Source organism: Exophiala viscosa, assembly GCF_022695815.1.
Source record: "Exophiala viscosa unplaced genomic scaffold EDD37scaffold_1, whole genome shotgun sequence".
Lineage (NCBI taxonomy): Eukaryota > Fungi > Ascomycota > Eurotiomycetes > Chaetothyriales > Herpotrichiellaceae > Exophiala > Exophiala viscosa.
Window position 1 is genome coordinate 2,747,164 of NW_026944353.1, and position 14,784 is coordinate 2,761,947.

Consider the following 14,784-nt stretch of genomic DNA (forward strand, 5'->3'; position numbering starts at 1 on the left):
AATAAGACGAAAGTACAACGGCAATGACAATGAGAGAGACATCACGATGAGAACGAAAGGCGCCAGATGCGCAAAGGATGAATGATGAAGCAATGCAATGGGAGTTTTCTTGGATGTGAACACGATCTTGGGTGCATGATGTACTGAGAGGACTTCATGTCTTCAAATTTGGGAAAGGCTTCTGGTTTGGAAGGGTACCCTTCAGGGCTACATGACTATGTACATTATGCGATCACGGGGGTATACTACAGAGGTGTGATCGCGCTTTTTCTTTCATTATAACTGGTGTCCGCCTCGTAATCATCGCCTTCATCACGCAAAGACCGGTGCGGGAGCAGACCGTAATCTCGCCCGAGCTTCGAATCTCCGTACCAACATGGCGGCCTGCGCGACTTCCAGCCTCTTCTCCGTTTCTAGGTCCTTGCTGTCCGAGAGGAACTCAGGATACTCCTGTTCTGCGCAATCCAGGAGAACACGAGCGTCGTTGGCGCGACTCTGCTCGAGAGACAATTGGGCGCCGTCAAGTAGTGTGGTTAGGAAGATTTTGCGAGACATTCTCTTGGACAGTTGTCTTTGCCATTTCGAGAACGGCCTAAGGTGCGACATGTCGGACCTGACTTTGGAACAGAGTATTTGTGCTGATGGCGATGTCGGATGATAGACTCGGACGAAGCTGTGATCGATAGGAGAGTGTGTCACGGAGAGACCATGGTCCAGCAGCGAATCGAACAATTCTGTAGGTATGCCGTGATTGTTGCGTCGCGATACAATGGCAGCAGCGACACAATGCCATGCGTTCCTCAACGGCCTGAACACTGAATTGACTCCGGGTTGGCCTGCCATACCACTCTGGCCCTTCTGTTGGCGATATCTGCAGGCTTGGACATATTGCTCAGTAGCCTCTTGTAAAGATCTCCTTGCGGTTGTCTCGGATATCATGGTTGCGACGAGGATGTCTTCGGCTTGAAGGTATGCTTTAGCGTTGGGAGCATCGTTGTCCGAGACCAAAAAGATTGAAGTCTCGAACTGACGTTCGTACAGATCCCGGAGCCACTGCCATACTTCTGCTTCGAGACCGTCCGCATACAAGACGCGCACTAGTGTTCTTAGTGATTTCCTGTTCATCCAGAATGAGAGCTTTTCCTCGCGACTCATGGTGGTAAACCAATTGGACAGGCGGGAACCTAGTTTTCCATCTTGCAGGACAGGTTCGTTCTTCTCCAAGCCTTCTAGATATTGTAATGCGCAAAACTGTACAAGATGAAGATCCAAAGACTTTCCAGTCAAGGCGGCATCGAATGTCGCGACGGCCGTAGCGGATAGAGTATGTGGAGGGACGAATGTCGTGGATTTCCGCTTTAAGAGCGGGTGACTGAGGATGCTGTCGAGATGGGAGTGAGTTGAATGAGTGAGCCTCTGTGCAGGATTTGGTATCGAGGAAGTGGTGTCTGTAGCGTCTCTGGACTCTGTAGCTTTTGGCGAAGGGTGAACATCGTCAAGGTGCCGTTGGAAGGCTGATTCAAGGACATTGAGGAGCCGCTTGGATTCGCCGGGGGATCGTGGAGGAAGCGGCGGATTGATTGAAGCGAGGAAGTTGCGGACAAGGAGGGAGGGAGTGAGCTTCATTCTGGCTTCGCGATCGGGTCATCTCAAGTTTGCAGATCTGGGCCTCATTGCTTTTGACGGGCAGTCGCTTTTCAATTGCAAGTAAGATGGACGTGAATGTGGTGATCGATGGTGAGTCGTGACTCTGGAGAAGGAAGGGTCTTAGAGTTGCACTGCAACGCGAAGCTTGGCGTTTCCTCAGCCTCCAAGTTGTCTTTGCGGCCTGCCTAAAGATCCTCTGCTTGCGTTTAACATGTCCACAAAACCTCCAATGTCAACATAGTCTCTCTTCCTCGTTACCTTGCAATCGTGTCACCTTGTGTATCTGCCGGAGTCGAATCCTTTCAGGGAGTTAGCTCCTTCAATTTACTGGGAGCTTAATTTTATTCCTTGTTTCTCCCTCCTTGATTCATTACCTCACCGTCGACTACTCCCTCTCCTCACCTCCGGGTCACACACCCTCAAACCTAGAGCAATGGCAGAAGTCCAGCCCCGGGGCAGCGGCACGCGAGGCCGTGGTGGTTTCAGAGGTGGAAGAGGCGGCTTTAGAGGTGGCCGACATCCCAGCAGGTCCCAACACAAGGCAGACAATGAGCAGGAGAACATTCCTCCCACTTCGCTAGAAGAACAGGGTGAAGTTGGGGAACTAAAGAAGAAGTTCGGTGACAAAGTGCCTTTATTGAAAGAGATTTGCCCTGGTTGGAGTGACGAGGATCTTGTCTATGCATTGAATGAGACAGACGGCGATGTCAATGAGGCTGTTGATCGGATCTCAAGTGGTATGAAGCTGTCAATCAACATTATCCTCCAACAACTAACCCTTTCTAACAGGTACCATCTCACAATGGGGCGAGGTCAAGAAGAAGCATCCAAAATCGAAAGAAACCACTACGGCATCGACTGAGGGTAGCTCACGTGGTCGCGGTCGCGGTGGCTTTGAAGGTCGTGGTAGAGGCCGTGGGGCAGAGCGTGGTGCTAGAGGCGGCCGTGGCTCTTCCAAGACAGTTGCAAATACAAATGGCACCAAGGACACGAAAGCAACAGACGGATGGGACACCACAACTGCGGCTCCTGCTACTGAAGCTGTCGGAGGCTGGGATGCGGCCCCGACAAATGGTGACAGTACCGCTGCCGGTGACTGGGCGAACGAACCTGGCAAAGATTCATTGGCATCGCTCCAGACTGAGGAGCCGAAACCAGCATCTGACGCTGCTCCTACTGCTGCGAAACCTGGTGGATGGGCTGGATTATTCGCGAAACCGCCTCCTGCTCCCCAGAAGGCTGCCGCTCCCCCGCCTCGTGCTGCGCAGCCTGAAGAGAATGCAGCAGAGCCCGAACCCGCGCTTGACGAACAAGTCCCTACCGAGCCAACTCTACCTCCTGCGATCGAGACTGCACCTAGTGACGGTGGGCCAAGTGAGCTGCCATCTGCGCCTCATTCCGACACAGGGAAGGAATTGGCACCAGCAAGAGACGAACTCACAGAGCAGAATCTAGAGAAATTACCTGATGCCTCCCACCCACCACAGAGTGCTACCGCTGTGAGCACAGTCGCAAGCACTCAAGACCCGCTCACAGCGGGCGAAAGTGCCAAACCGGCTCTGCGCCCCGGATTGTCTGGATATGCTGCTACTGCCTTGAAGGCGACTGCTGGGCCCAGCCGATCTTCGAGCTATGCACGAAAAGTGATGGAGCAACAGGAAGCGGTGGTGATGCCAGGTAACCATGCCATTGAGAAGGCAGCAGTCCAGTTCGGCAAGTTGGGTTTGAGTGGTCCCGATGATGTCGATGTGGACGAGGACCGAGAAGAACCCGAAACCAGAACCCAGCTTCCAGACGATTCACCAGTCGCTCCACGTGCGTCTCTGCCGCCATCTCTCACGGACGCCCAAGAGGTGGCTCCTTCTCTGTCGGCTCATGTACCTGCGGAACCAATGGCACAACGACAAGCACCTGGATTGCCACCTGCTCCTCAGCAAGCACAACAACCATCACCTCAATCTTCCTCCGCATATGCAGATCAATATAGATATGCACAACAAGCTCAGAAGCCGTATGACCCATTTGGTCAGCCATCGCAAACGACGCAGGCTCAAGCCCAGCCACAAGAACCATTTTCCAACCAAGTTCCTGGTCAACCAGGTTCAACTCCTTCGCAGAGCGACTACGCCTCTTACTACGGCCGGGACGCGTACAATTACTATGGCGGGTATGGTCAAGGCCAGGATGCTCAACGTACAGGAAGTACATTCGGTACCACGGCCCCAGAGACCCAAAGCCAATATGCCACCTCTCGTCCTCAACAAGGCATGGGTCAAGAGGCTCCGGGTAGCGGACACAACACACCTGCGCCAGGAATCCCTACACACCCTAGCCAACATGCTGGTCACTTGCAAAACCAGGGTCATGCAGCATACCCAGGCTATGGCTACCCCAACGCATACAACCAACAATACCCTCAGTACAGCCAAGCTTATATCAACCAAATGAATCATCGCTATGGGGCCAACAGGCCTATGTTTGATGATGCTCGTCGTCAGGACCAGGCTGGAGGTGGTTCCGCTGGTGCCGGTGGTGCGGACTACTATGGCAGCCAATACAACTATGGACAAAATCACTATGGCGGTGGATACAAATCCAACATGTATGGTCAGCCTCAACAGGGCTATTCTTACGACCAGGCATCATCTCCCGCCGCCCCCTCCTCTTATGCTCGTGAGACAGCTTATGGACGAAGCGGATCCACTCAGCCATCTGACCCCCAGCAGAGTGCTGCGGGTAGCACTGCGTTCGGCGGTGTGGCAGATCCTTTCGGACGGACTACCTCTGGTTTTGGACAGACTCAACAGCATGGCACTCACACCGGAGGTGAAGATCCAAGCAAAGCATCTGGTCCAAGTCCCTCAATGCAGGGCGGTCGTCCCGGTTCTACTGTCAACAGTCAACAAGGTGGATTGCCACCACCATCTCAGCACTCTGCCCAACAACAAGCATTTGGCAATTATCCTCAGTACGGCGCTGGATTCGGCAATCATCAAAGCGGTCATCAAAACACTGGATATGGCAGCTACGGTTCTAACACTGGTTTTGGTGCTTACGGTGGCTATGGCGGCGGCAGAGGATGGAATGGCAGCTATGGATCGGGCCATTAAGTCTGCGCCGCCTACAGACTGCCACGGATCTTCTCTCCTCTGTTCTATTAGTAGGAGTTGAAAGTTCTCTTCCTTGCACAGAAAAGAATGGCGAACATGGGAGCAGATTGAAAAAGTTCTCTTTGCACGTCTCTATCCGTTTGCGGGAAAAGGGTTTTCTGCTTCATCTTTCTTCATCGGCTATGTACTTGTACACAACACAACACTCGGATTGACAGTGGATATTGGGGGGCAAGGCAGATTGCGATCATCATGGGTCAGGATGATCGGGAGCAAAAGTTATGAGTCCTGGGCGGACTGCATGCAGGCAGGCAGGAATAGCACAGGCACCGATTCGACTGCATCAGTGATAGGGTCTGTTATCAGCTTTAGGTAGAACGAGAATGTGATCGACTATCAAAGTCTGCATTCACAACGTCGGGAATGTCAACCTGTTCTTCGATCATGCTTTCTTGTATATTGACATCATTGTCTTCGGAGTGACTTAGTAACCTGCTTGGTGAGCAGGCTGAGGCCTTGGGTCATCATTACAAGGGTTTCAAGCCTTGATTGGCTACACTTTGACCTCGCTGGGGCCACGCTTCTGCTTGACTGGTCGAGCATCTTTGACCCTGCAAGCTTGCCTGGCACTGCCAGCAGGCAAAGCTACAAATTCGTGTTCAGTATCTTGCTTGTTGTTCATCATGTAATTAAACCAGATCAACTAGGTCTTCCCAAAGAAGAGCCGTACAGGTGCTTATGCTCGAAGATTAACATTGCGGCTGTTCAAAAAGATCCGAGCCGTAATATGTCCGCCACCAAACCTCGACTAGCCATCATTGGATCAGGGTGGGCCGGATTCTACATCGTCCAGAACATTGACCTGGAAGCATACAGTGTCACGGTACTATCACCACGTCGAACATCAGCATACACGCCGCTGTTGGCGTCCGCAGCCGTCGGCTTGTTCAACTTCTACTTGGCCGAAGAGCCAGTCCGGTCGAAATCAAGGTCGGCTTTACGATTTGTCAAAGCCAATGTCCTGGACATCGACTTTGGTAAAAGAGCCTGCCGATGCGCACCAGCCTTTGACGAGGATCCAGCACTGGCCCAAGAAGAATTTGAGGTGGTGTACGACTACCTCGTGATCGCGCCAGGATGCATGCCCAATACATTCAACACGCCAGGCGTAGAGGAGAACGCAATATTCATCAAAAACGTCTCGGACGCGATGCGCGTGCGCAAGACACTTTTCGACTTGCTCGAGAAAGCCAGTCTTCCTCATATCACGCCTGAAAGGGCCAGCGAACTGCTGCACATTGCCATCGTAGGCGGTGGGCCCACGGGGATAGAATTGACAGCCGAATTGGACGATTTACGCAAAGACGAGTTGAAGGCTATCTACCCTCTTGTGGCCGAGTACATGAATATCAGCGTGTACGATGTAGCCCCGCACATTCTGTCTGCGTATGACAACAGATTGCACGAGTACGCGTCGAACCAGTTGGAAAAGCGGCACGTCGACGTCGCGACGAACACCCAAATTGAACACGTTGACAAGGATGCCCTGTACATCAAGGATAAAGGTCGTGTGCCGTACGGCATGCTCATTTGGGCTACGGGCAACAAGAACGTGCCCCTAGTTGAGAAACTTGAGAGCGACGTCAAAGTGTCACGGCGTGGCCTCAAGCGGATTCTCACAGACGACCGCTTGCGCGTGCTCAAGCCAGACGGAGAGTTCTATGACGGTGTCTTTGCGCTCGGCGACGCTGCGGACATCGAGGGCGCAAGCCTCCCTACCACAGCGGAAGTCGCGGTTCAAAAGGCAAAGTATCTTGTCGGGAACTTCAACCTGCGTGCAAAACACGGTCCGTACCTGCCCGGGGACTTCTCGACGGATTCTAATCCGAGGCCGAACCCTGCGTTTCGCGAGACGTTCAAGTACGAACAGAAACAGCTCGTGAGTTATATAGGGGCTCACGATGGGGTTATTGCTGGAAAGGGCCCCAACGACCCCGGGTGGACAGGACGGTCGGCATGGTTGGCCTGGCGGAGCGGGAGTCTGCTTTGGAATCGGAATTGGAGGAGTCGTGTGGTTATTGTGCTTACTTGGTGCCTTAATCGGGTGTTTGGGAAGGAGATTGCGAAGATGTGATGTTATGACGCCCTCAGGGTACTTTATGATGATTCAAGAAGTTGAAATGCTGCTGGCGTCAATGGTTGTGGGAAGGGATAGGCAATGGACGGACTGAGAGTACTCTTTCCTCATTTGTTTTGATGCGCAAGACATGACAGTGTCGGCGAGATGCTATACAGGTCTTCGATTCTCATCAATTCTTCTCTCAACAACCGTTGTTCAGACTGTGGGTATTCAAACCCAAAAAGATCAAGGGTCATAATTGTTTAAAAACCCGCTTCTCTTCGCGATCGGCCATAGGACATGAAGAACAGGGCTGCCCTCTCGCTCACTAGTCGGGCGGTGACGACAGCTTCGTAGAGGCCAGCGTAGACGCAGAAGCTGCAAAATGTCCTTCATACAATAGGGTATGCCAGCAACTTTGACAAAAAGAGACACTCGTGTGTGGCCGACCAGAAAGCGGGAACAAGGCTACCAAAGCGGCTCCACTACTACTGGCGCTGAAAGAGCAGCGCGTGCCGTTAATCCTGAAGGCTGCCTTGCCAGAGGTGACTTCAGAAGTGCTTCTCGACTAGTGTAGTATGGATGAAACCGTGTTTGTAGCTCTTGCTGGTCGAGGGACAGATAGGGAGCTTTGTGAGCATTTAGTTCGCACGAAACAAGACTGGCCCCTTTGCATTCGATACTCGCGGCACTAATCTAGTCTCGTTCGGTTCAAGTAAGGACACAAGTGGACTTGCCCTGTGCCTGGAGAGAATGAGCATTTTCCACGGATTCCCGTCTTTCGCCATATATTTTTGCATAAGGGTCAACCAAGACCGAGTTGCGGCATCTTCACCAGAAGGAAAGCCATTGATGACAATGAACAGATCGCAGGGGGCGATTTGAAGAGTCGCTTCGAGCACAACGGAGGCGTGCTTCCACCCAACATGTTCACCACCAGGGCCAAATTGGTCTAAGCATATCCAGAGTTCTGCGGGTTGAGAGTCCGAAGGCTGTCAGAATGAGACCAACTGGTATGCAATGCTCAATATCAATTTAGTGATTGAACTACCCGTGTCCAAACCGGAATTAGGCTGCTGATGTTGTACAACGGGCCGATCTTTGGAGCGGCATTCGACCACTTTTTCCACAAGCATACTTTGTTTCGGCGAGCGCGTTCTGAACAAGGGTGCACGGAATGTAAGATAAAGACTGGGAGGAGGTTTGTTTAAGTGGCCGACGTCAGCGGATGAGGAGCGTTGGTCCGGCAACAGCGAGAAACATCATAAAATGTCATTCCACGTCTCTCTATCTCTATCGATAAGGCCAACGTATTGATCACAAGTCTACCTGAAGATCAAACGTTGACCGGTCCCAAATTGCCTTTGCAGGCCATTGAGTTGAAGGCCGAGATGGCTGTTGTGAAAAGCTCACCGCAACGACTGACTGAATACCGATCACAAAAAATCTGAGAATGCCGTCAGGTTGGCAGAACCGCAAGTGTGGAATTTTTGGGAGCTATGTTTCGATGCAGCAATACAACCAGAACCAGGATTAATGGGAATTTGAAGTGACAGATGAAGATTCTTGGGCAGATGATTTTCAAGCCTCAACGCCAGCCAAAGAAATCTAATTTGGTCTATTTTAAGTAAGGCTTTCCCCCCTATTTCATGTAGGGTTCAGGGGCGATTCCCTCTAGGATAGCTTTAATCCTGAGAGCCAACTTCTTTGAATGATAACGACCAGCCTGTAGAGTGCCAACCATGAGCCACAGGCCAGGCACACCGCTTGTCCTCCACGCCGAGTTGAGCTCACCCTCTTCATCCATACCCCAGATTGGATTGCATCGATCGGCGATCTCGTCACCGAGAATGTTGCGGACCGAGTCGATGGTGTTGGAGAAGCCAGTAGCCATAACCACAAGGTCATATTCCTGCTCTCGGCCACCGTCCAGGACGATGCTGTCTTCGGTAAACCGGATCGGGTAACCTTGTTCGATCTTGATTCTACCGTCAATGATGGCCTTGCAGGCACCGGCGTCGAAATAGAAACCACCATTCTTGGTGTACCCCAAGGTATGGGAACCAGTGTCACGTTGACCTCTCCAAACTTTGAAGCCTGATTGTTCCATCTTGGCAATCAATTCAACGTCGGCATTCCAGATATCTCGAGCCGTTCGACGGTTCAGCTCTTCGGCAGGACCAACAGGCATGCTGTAATTCAAGCGGTCGGCGGTGTCCAAGTCTGGTCTTTTGTGGTCTTTTGGCTCGTAGAGGGGAGCGAGTATCTGCAATAGAGTCAGTATTGGAGATCTGATGCTAAGTGAATATTGGACTTACCCTTGGGACAGATTGTTCCAGAGACATGAGGTATGTAGGCGATCTTTGAAGAAGCGTGACGTCAATGTTGCGACGTGCAAAGTCGTATGCGGTGTCGAAGCCAGAGGAGGAGGTTCCTACAACAAGGACCTTCTTGCCGACCCACTCGCGAGCTGAGTCGTGCTTAGTGGAGTGCCTGACAGTGCCCTTGAACTTGTCCATTCCAGGGATATCCGGCGTGAATGGCACACCCGCGAGCGACGTGGCCACGATGACTTGCTTGGGATGAAAGGTTCGAGTATAATTGCCTTCCTTGGATCCACGTTGCACGGTGAGTTCCCAATCACCCGTCTGCTTCTCCGAGGCAGAAACAACGCTTGAGTCAGTCCAGGCGGTCAGTTCCATGGCACTTGCATACCACTCTAGCCAGTCACCCATTTTACCGGCTGGAGTGTATGTTGGCCAATGTTCCGGGTAGGGCAAGTAGGGAAAGTGATCAGCCCAATGAGGAAGGTGAAGAGAGAGGTATTCGTATCTGTTTCGCCAGTTGTCACCGATGCGAGGGTTGCGCTCGACGATGAGGGCGCTGACACCAAGAGCTTTTAGCCGAGCAGCAGCGTGAAGACCGCTGGCAAGAGTTTAGCAGATTCCGTCGGCCATACGAGAATGGCGACTCACCAGTGACCACCACCAACCACGATGACTTCAGGTTCGACGCCCTCCAGGTTGTCGTCCTCGATTCTCTGATTGTGCCAGGACTTATCCCCGATCATGTGACCATCCCTGTCGGGCACCTCCGGATGACCGTTCAAGCTTTCGATAGCAGTATGCAACGTCCAGATCTTGAAGCCATCTCTGGTTTTGACAAGATTCATGACGCCACTCGCACCAACAAGGTCAGTCTCAAAGGTGTATACGATTTGAAGCCAAGCAATATCTGAGTACGGCCGTTGGATTGATGGAGCCGGGTCGATTATGTTGTAGTTGCGTGTAGGAACACGAGGGAAGAGATCAGAAGCAGCCTCTTCGATCTTCTTCGGAGTGTTGAAAGATCGGTAATCCCAAGTGAAAGCGACCTTGTCCCTCCAAACCCCTGTTAGGATCACGGTCAGTCCTGTATGCAAGACCAGGAAGACCCCCAAACTCACCATTATACAGAAACAGATCTGCAAATGCTTTGGAGTCACGGCTCTGAACTACCTGTTCCAATTCTTTTATAAACTGGTCCGCGATCTCACGTCGATTCTTCTGGTCGTCTTCCGTGAAATCGAGCACCTCTGAATCATCCCCATGAGTTGGCAGTGGAAAATTGTACTTGAAGGCGTACATGTAGTCATCAGCGACTGGCTTCTTCACACTATCATTGCGGTAGGTCGTTGGCGCATTTTCGACTTTGAGAAGCTGCTTCTGAGCCACAGGCTCGTAGATAGCAGACGGAGCCATGATATCCAAACAACATGAAGCAGGAGATTGTTCAATAATGTCGTCTATATACTGCTGTCCGTGTAAACATTACATCCCAGAAATATTATATCCCAAATCATGGTGGAAGACGAAGGCCGAATGAGGAAATTTGTGTCCGAAATCTAGACATTCCTGGCCGCAGCAGCGAGATTCCGGGGCTCCCACTGTAAGGGGGCCGGTGGAGGATTCTGATGGTTGTGTCGGCGAAATCTCAGACAATTTTGGAGTGCAGGAGTTTGGCACGGCTCTCATGTGACGGGTACTACTTGCGTTTCTCGCCACATTAGTCGCGTCATGAGTAATAGGTTCCTCTTCCTGAGGTGGATTCCAAAATTACCTAGGATGAAGCAGCATTCGCCGAAACTTTCCTGAATTGGATGTGACCCTTTCCCCATTGGGAACTCATATAGAACAGGTCCAGACACACACAGTAGACTCGACCTGGTTACAGAGTCGATTTCACTCATCGAAACACAGCCTTGTACAGCCTTGTATCGCTATGACAACTTCACAGGCAGGCAGCGTCAAGCTCGCAAACGGAAGCAGCATTCCTGCCATTGGTCTTGGTCAGTACCCAGTCTTGCATCCCCTTGATCTTCCTGGAAGCTATGGTGTGCCATTTGCAGAACGTGTTGCTGTTTTCTTGATGGCTGCATGTTCTTTGTTTGTGCTAATTCTTGGACAGGCACGTGGCAAGCTCCCCCCAGTGAGGTCGAGGGCGCCGTAGCTACCGCATTGCGGGAGGGTTACAGACATATCGACTGTGCCCTCATTTACAAGAACGAAGCCGAAGTGGGTGAAGGTATCCGACAGTCTGGTATTCCACGCGAGGAGATCTTCATCACCTCCAAGCTATGGAACAGCTTTCATCCAAATGCCGTTGAAAGTCTGAACAGGTCGCTCAAGGACCTGGGCACGGACTACCTGGATCTTTATGTGAGTACAGGAGAGCCATGTAACATGCTCAGCTCATGAGTCGCAAAAACGATTCTTGGGTTACCCCCCTCCGACCTGGTCCTGGAAATGCAATCTACGCACAATGCTGACTAAGAATGTAGCTCGTTCACTGGCCTGTCCGACTTGTTCCCGTGAGTTTTCCAACCGAATTGTGGCTGACAAAGGCCGTTACTAATTGCTGCCAGAATGAAAGTTCTGAACTGTTGCCTGTCAATGCCGACGGCACACGAGCAATCGACCGTGACTGGGATATGGGAAAGACGTGGGCTCAGATGGAGGATATCCTTGCTTCTGGCAAGGTCAAAGCCATTGGAGTTTGCAACTGGTCCATCCCTTATCTCGAGCAACTCAAAAAGGGTTGGCGAAGCAAACCCTTGGTTAATCAAGTCGAGCTTCACCCGCATCTTCCGCAACATGAGCTTGTAGAATGGTGTAAAAAGGAGGGGATCTTGGTGGAGGCCTATTCACCTCTCGGAGGAGCAGGTAAGCTTAGTGACTTTCCAGTCCTGCATCTAACACTCCCAAGGATTGGCAGACTAACTCTTAGTGCAGGAGGACCAATTTTGTCAGACCCAGATGTCGTCAGCATTGCCGAGAAGCACAACGTCTCACCTGCGAACGTTTTGATATCATACCACGTGAATCAAGGTGTCGTGCCTTTGGTCAAAAGTACTTCCCCATCACGACTGAAGTCGAACCTCCAGACAGTGAGCCTTGATGAAAGTGACATGAAGAAGCTGAATCGACTGAGCAGCCAGCCTGGAAAAGCCAAGCGCTATAATACTCCTCTCTTCGGCTGGGATCTGGGCTTTGACGACTGGTATGGACCACCCAAGAAAGAACACTAAGGGTGCTGAGGCATACATTTGTTTAAACAATGAACCTCAGTTGCTCTAGTTGAACCTTGAGGATCAAGTGCCATGGCGAAAAATATATATATAGTTCAACTATTTGTGCATCTTTCAGATATATCTACCGATAATATCTTCAAAAGTTCTCAAAAAAGGTCCATTTCAGAACATAGTTGCTACTTTCGGTTCTCTACGATAGTAATCACAACGTTAGTATGAGCGGGTAGCCCTTGGCGAGCTCTACAACCGCATACTAGAAGCTCAATAAGTTTCTACTGTTGTGGTGGAATGCAAGGCATGATCCGGTTGACTCTTACGAATAGGCCCATAACGTGGTCAACAACCGGGAGGTGGTCAAATACGTTAGCCACGTCTTTCTTGGTGAAGTTGATTATCCTGATACACCTGTATCCTCTGGCTGTGACCATGGGAGGTGGATAGATTGCCTGCCTCCGACATAGTAGACCGAGACGGCAATTTTCGCCGAATTTCAAAGACCACGGTAGAGATCAGCCTTGCATTTGCCCCAATGTACTCCGTAGTGTCAACCCCACGACTTCCTCCAATCACGATTTTGCGGCGGTAACAGTAACATCGTAAATATCTGTGAGCACTTCAAATCAACACCTACGAATTTCATATATAAGCAGAAAATTTGCTTAGCCGTTAAATCGCACTAGAGAGGCATACTCCAGATTCGCTAAGTCAATAGATCCTACCAACAGCACCAACAATGGGGGATATTGGAGACGTCGTGGCCATCAACGATCAATCGACCGGGATCGACAAGGAAGCGTCACAGACCAAACCGCGAATGCTGAACTTTGGTGTCGTAGGCATAGGCAGAATGGGACAACAGCACGCCCTCAATATTCTCAAATTAGTGCCCCAAGCTAGGCTTGTGTGTGCCTGTTCACCGGCCAAAGCAGACTTGGACTGGGCTGAGACCAACCTGATCCCCCATGGAGTCGCCGTCTTTCCAACCTTTGAGGAGATGATCCGGTTCCCAGGTCTCGACGCCGTGGTGGTAGCGTCCATCTCAGAACTCCATTATCAACATACAAAAGCGTCGCTAGAGCAAGGACTCCACGTACTCTGTGAGAAACCTGTCACACAGACGGTCGAACAGCTCCAGGAACTGGTGTCAATAGTACAGTCCTCTTCAAACCAAGCACGGCTCATGGTCGGCTTCACTCGACGTTTCGACGAGAACTACCAAGAGGCGGCGCAAAAGATCCGTGATGGCGCCATTGGAGCGCCTGTGATCATTCGGTCCCAGGGCTGCGAGAAACTCGACGATGGTCCCTTCATGCACACATATGTCGTCAATGCAGCAAAAGCCGGTGGTTTCTTTGTCGACTCCATCATTCACGACATCGATCTGACCTTGTCCTTTCTTGAGGCTGGCGGCCTATCTACCACACCTCAGTCCGTTTGCGGGTTCGGCACGGCCGCCCACTTCAAGGAGCTCGAGCAAGAGGCCTTCCGAGATGGCGACAATGTTGTGGGCATGGTTCAATTCTGGGGCGGCCAGATCGCCTTCCATTACAACTCCCGCACTGCTGCAGCCGGTTATGACAATCAGACCGAGATTTTCGGCACCCACGGCAAGATGTCGGTGAACCTGATTTCGAAGCGCAACAGATTAGAGCTGTCTGATGAGAGTGGCGTGCATTGCTCAGTGTTGCCGAGCTGGTATGATCGCTATAAACCCTGTTTCGTGTCGGAAGTGATTGCGTTTACGGATGCGGTGCTTGAGCAGAAGCCAATGCCAATCTCGTTGGAGGCGTGTGTCACGAGCTTGACGATCGCACAGGCTCTGCAGGAGAGTTTCAGGACGGGGAAGAAGATCGACTTTGACAAGGAGGGGAAGCGTATCTGATAGCTTCGCGCGATACACCTACAGATGGGAATTCTAGGTCGGTACATATATGTCCTGAAGACAAATGAAACTCAATAGATGCTTGTATAGCGGAAAAATCATTGACGAGATTACGGAAATAATGTACTTACTTGACCGAGATCTTAATTCTCATTCCTAAAATCGCTGGAAATACTATTTAGAACCCTCTTCGTACTTTTCGCTCTTGACGAAAGTAATCTTAAAATTAGTACGCGCTGGTAGCTCTTGACGAGCACTTCGATCGCATGCCGATATCTCAATACCTTTATGCTATTGCCGGTGGAATGCAATGCACGATCCGTTGACATTTTCCGCTATTTTACCACGACTAGGCCCAGAAGGTGGTCAAAAATCGGGAGGTGGTCAAATACGTTATGAAGAGAATGGCAAACCGACAGAAGCCTGGATGTTTTCAATGTCGTGTCACCCAGCATGT

The 14,784-nt window shown here is 51.1% G+C and overlaps 6 protein-coding genes across 6 annotated transcripts; 4 read left to right on the forward strand and 2 right to left on the reverse strand.

The window, feature by feature from the left end:
- Positions 1-155: 155 nt before the first annotated feature.
- On the reverse strand, positions 156-1,737 carry EDD37DRAFT_50882 (uncharacterized protein). The gene has a single exon (XM_062813587.1). It carries the CDS (start codon positions 1,624-1,626, stop codon positions 313-315), a length of 1,314 nt encoding a protein of 437 aa, XP_062675321.1. The 5' UTR covers positions 1,627-1,737; the 3' UTR covers positions 156-312.
- An 8-nt stretch (positions 1,738-1,745) lies between these two features.
- On the forward strand, positions 1,746-5,205 carry EDD37DRAFT_585524 (uncharacterized protein). Its single transcript, XM_062814452.1, has 2 exons — positions 1,746-2,384; positions 2,437-5,205. The coding sequence occupies exons 1-2, from the start codon at positions 2,081-2,083 to the stop codon at positions 4,755-4,757; spliced, it is 2,625 nt and encodes an 874-aa protein (XP_062675322.1). The 5' UTR covers positions 1,746-2,080; the 3' UTR covers positions 4,758-5,205.
- Positions 5,206-5,368: 163 nt separating this feature from the next.
- On the forward strand, positions 5,369-6,891 carry EDD37DRAFT_585525 (pyridine nucleotide-disulfide oxidoreductase-domain-containing protein; the record flags this gene model as incomplete). The annotated part of the gene is made up of 2 exons (XM_062814453.1): positions 5,369-6,608; positions 6,648-6,891. The coding sequence occupies exons 1-2, from the start codon at positions 5,545-5,547 to the stop codon at positions 6,889-6,891; spliced, it is 1,308 nt and encodes a 435-aa protein (XP_062675323.1). The 5' UTR covers positions 5,369-5,544.
- Positions 6,892-8,156: 1,265 nt separating this feature from the next.
- EDD37DRAFT_585529 (putative monooxygenase protein) lies at positions 8,157-10,827 on the reverse strand. The gene is made up of 4 exons (XM_062814454.1): positions 10,322-10,827; positions 9,852-10,266; positions 9,195-9,801; positions 8,157-9,142 (listed from the first exon to the last, which is right to left on the reverse strand). Exons 1-4 carry the CDS (start codon positions 10,614-10,616, stop codon positions 8,519-8,521), a joined length of 1,941 nt encoding a protein of 646 aa, XP_062675324.1. The 5' UTR covers positions 10,617-10,827; the 3' UTR covers positions 8,157-8,518.
- Positions 10,828-10,981: 154 nt separating this feature from the next.
- Positions 10,982-12,442, forward strand: EDD37DRAFT_585533 (NADP-dependent oxidoreductase domain-containing protein; the record flags this gene model as incomplete). Its single annotated transcript, XM_062814455.1, has 5 exons — positions 10,982-11,203; positions 11,323-11,573; positions 11,696-11,725; positions 11,780-12,077; positions 12,147-12,442. Exons 1-5 carry the CDS (start codon positions 11,137-11,139, stop codon positions 12,440-12,442), a joined length of 942 nt encoding a protein of 313 aa, XP_062675325.1. The 5' UTR covers positions 10,982-11,136.
- Positions 12,443-12,998: 556 nt separating this feature from the next.
- EDD37DRAFT_616954 (NAD-binding Rossmann fold oxidoreductase family protein) lies at positions 12,999-14,443 on the forward strand. The gene has a single exon (XM_062815700.1). The coding sequence runs from the start codon at positions 13,179-13,181 to the stop codon at positions 14,325-14,327; it is 1,149 nt and encodes a 382-aa protein (XP_062675326.1). The 5' UTR covers positions 12,999-13,178; the 3' UTR covers positions 14,328-14,443.
- The last annotated feature ends 341 nt before the right edge of the window (positions 14,444-14,784 follow it).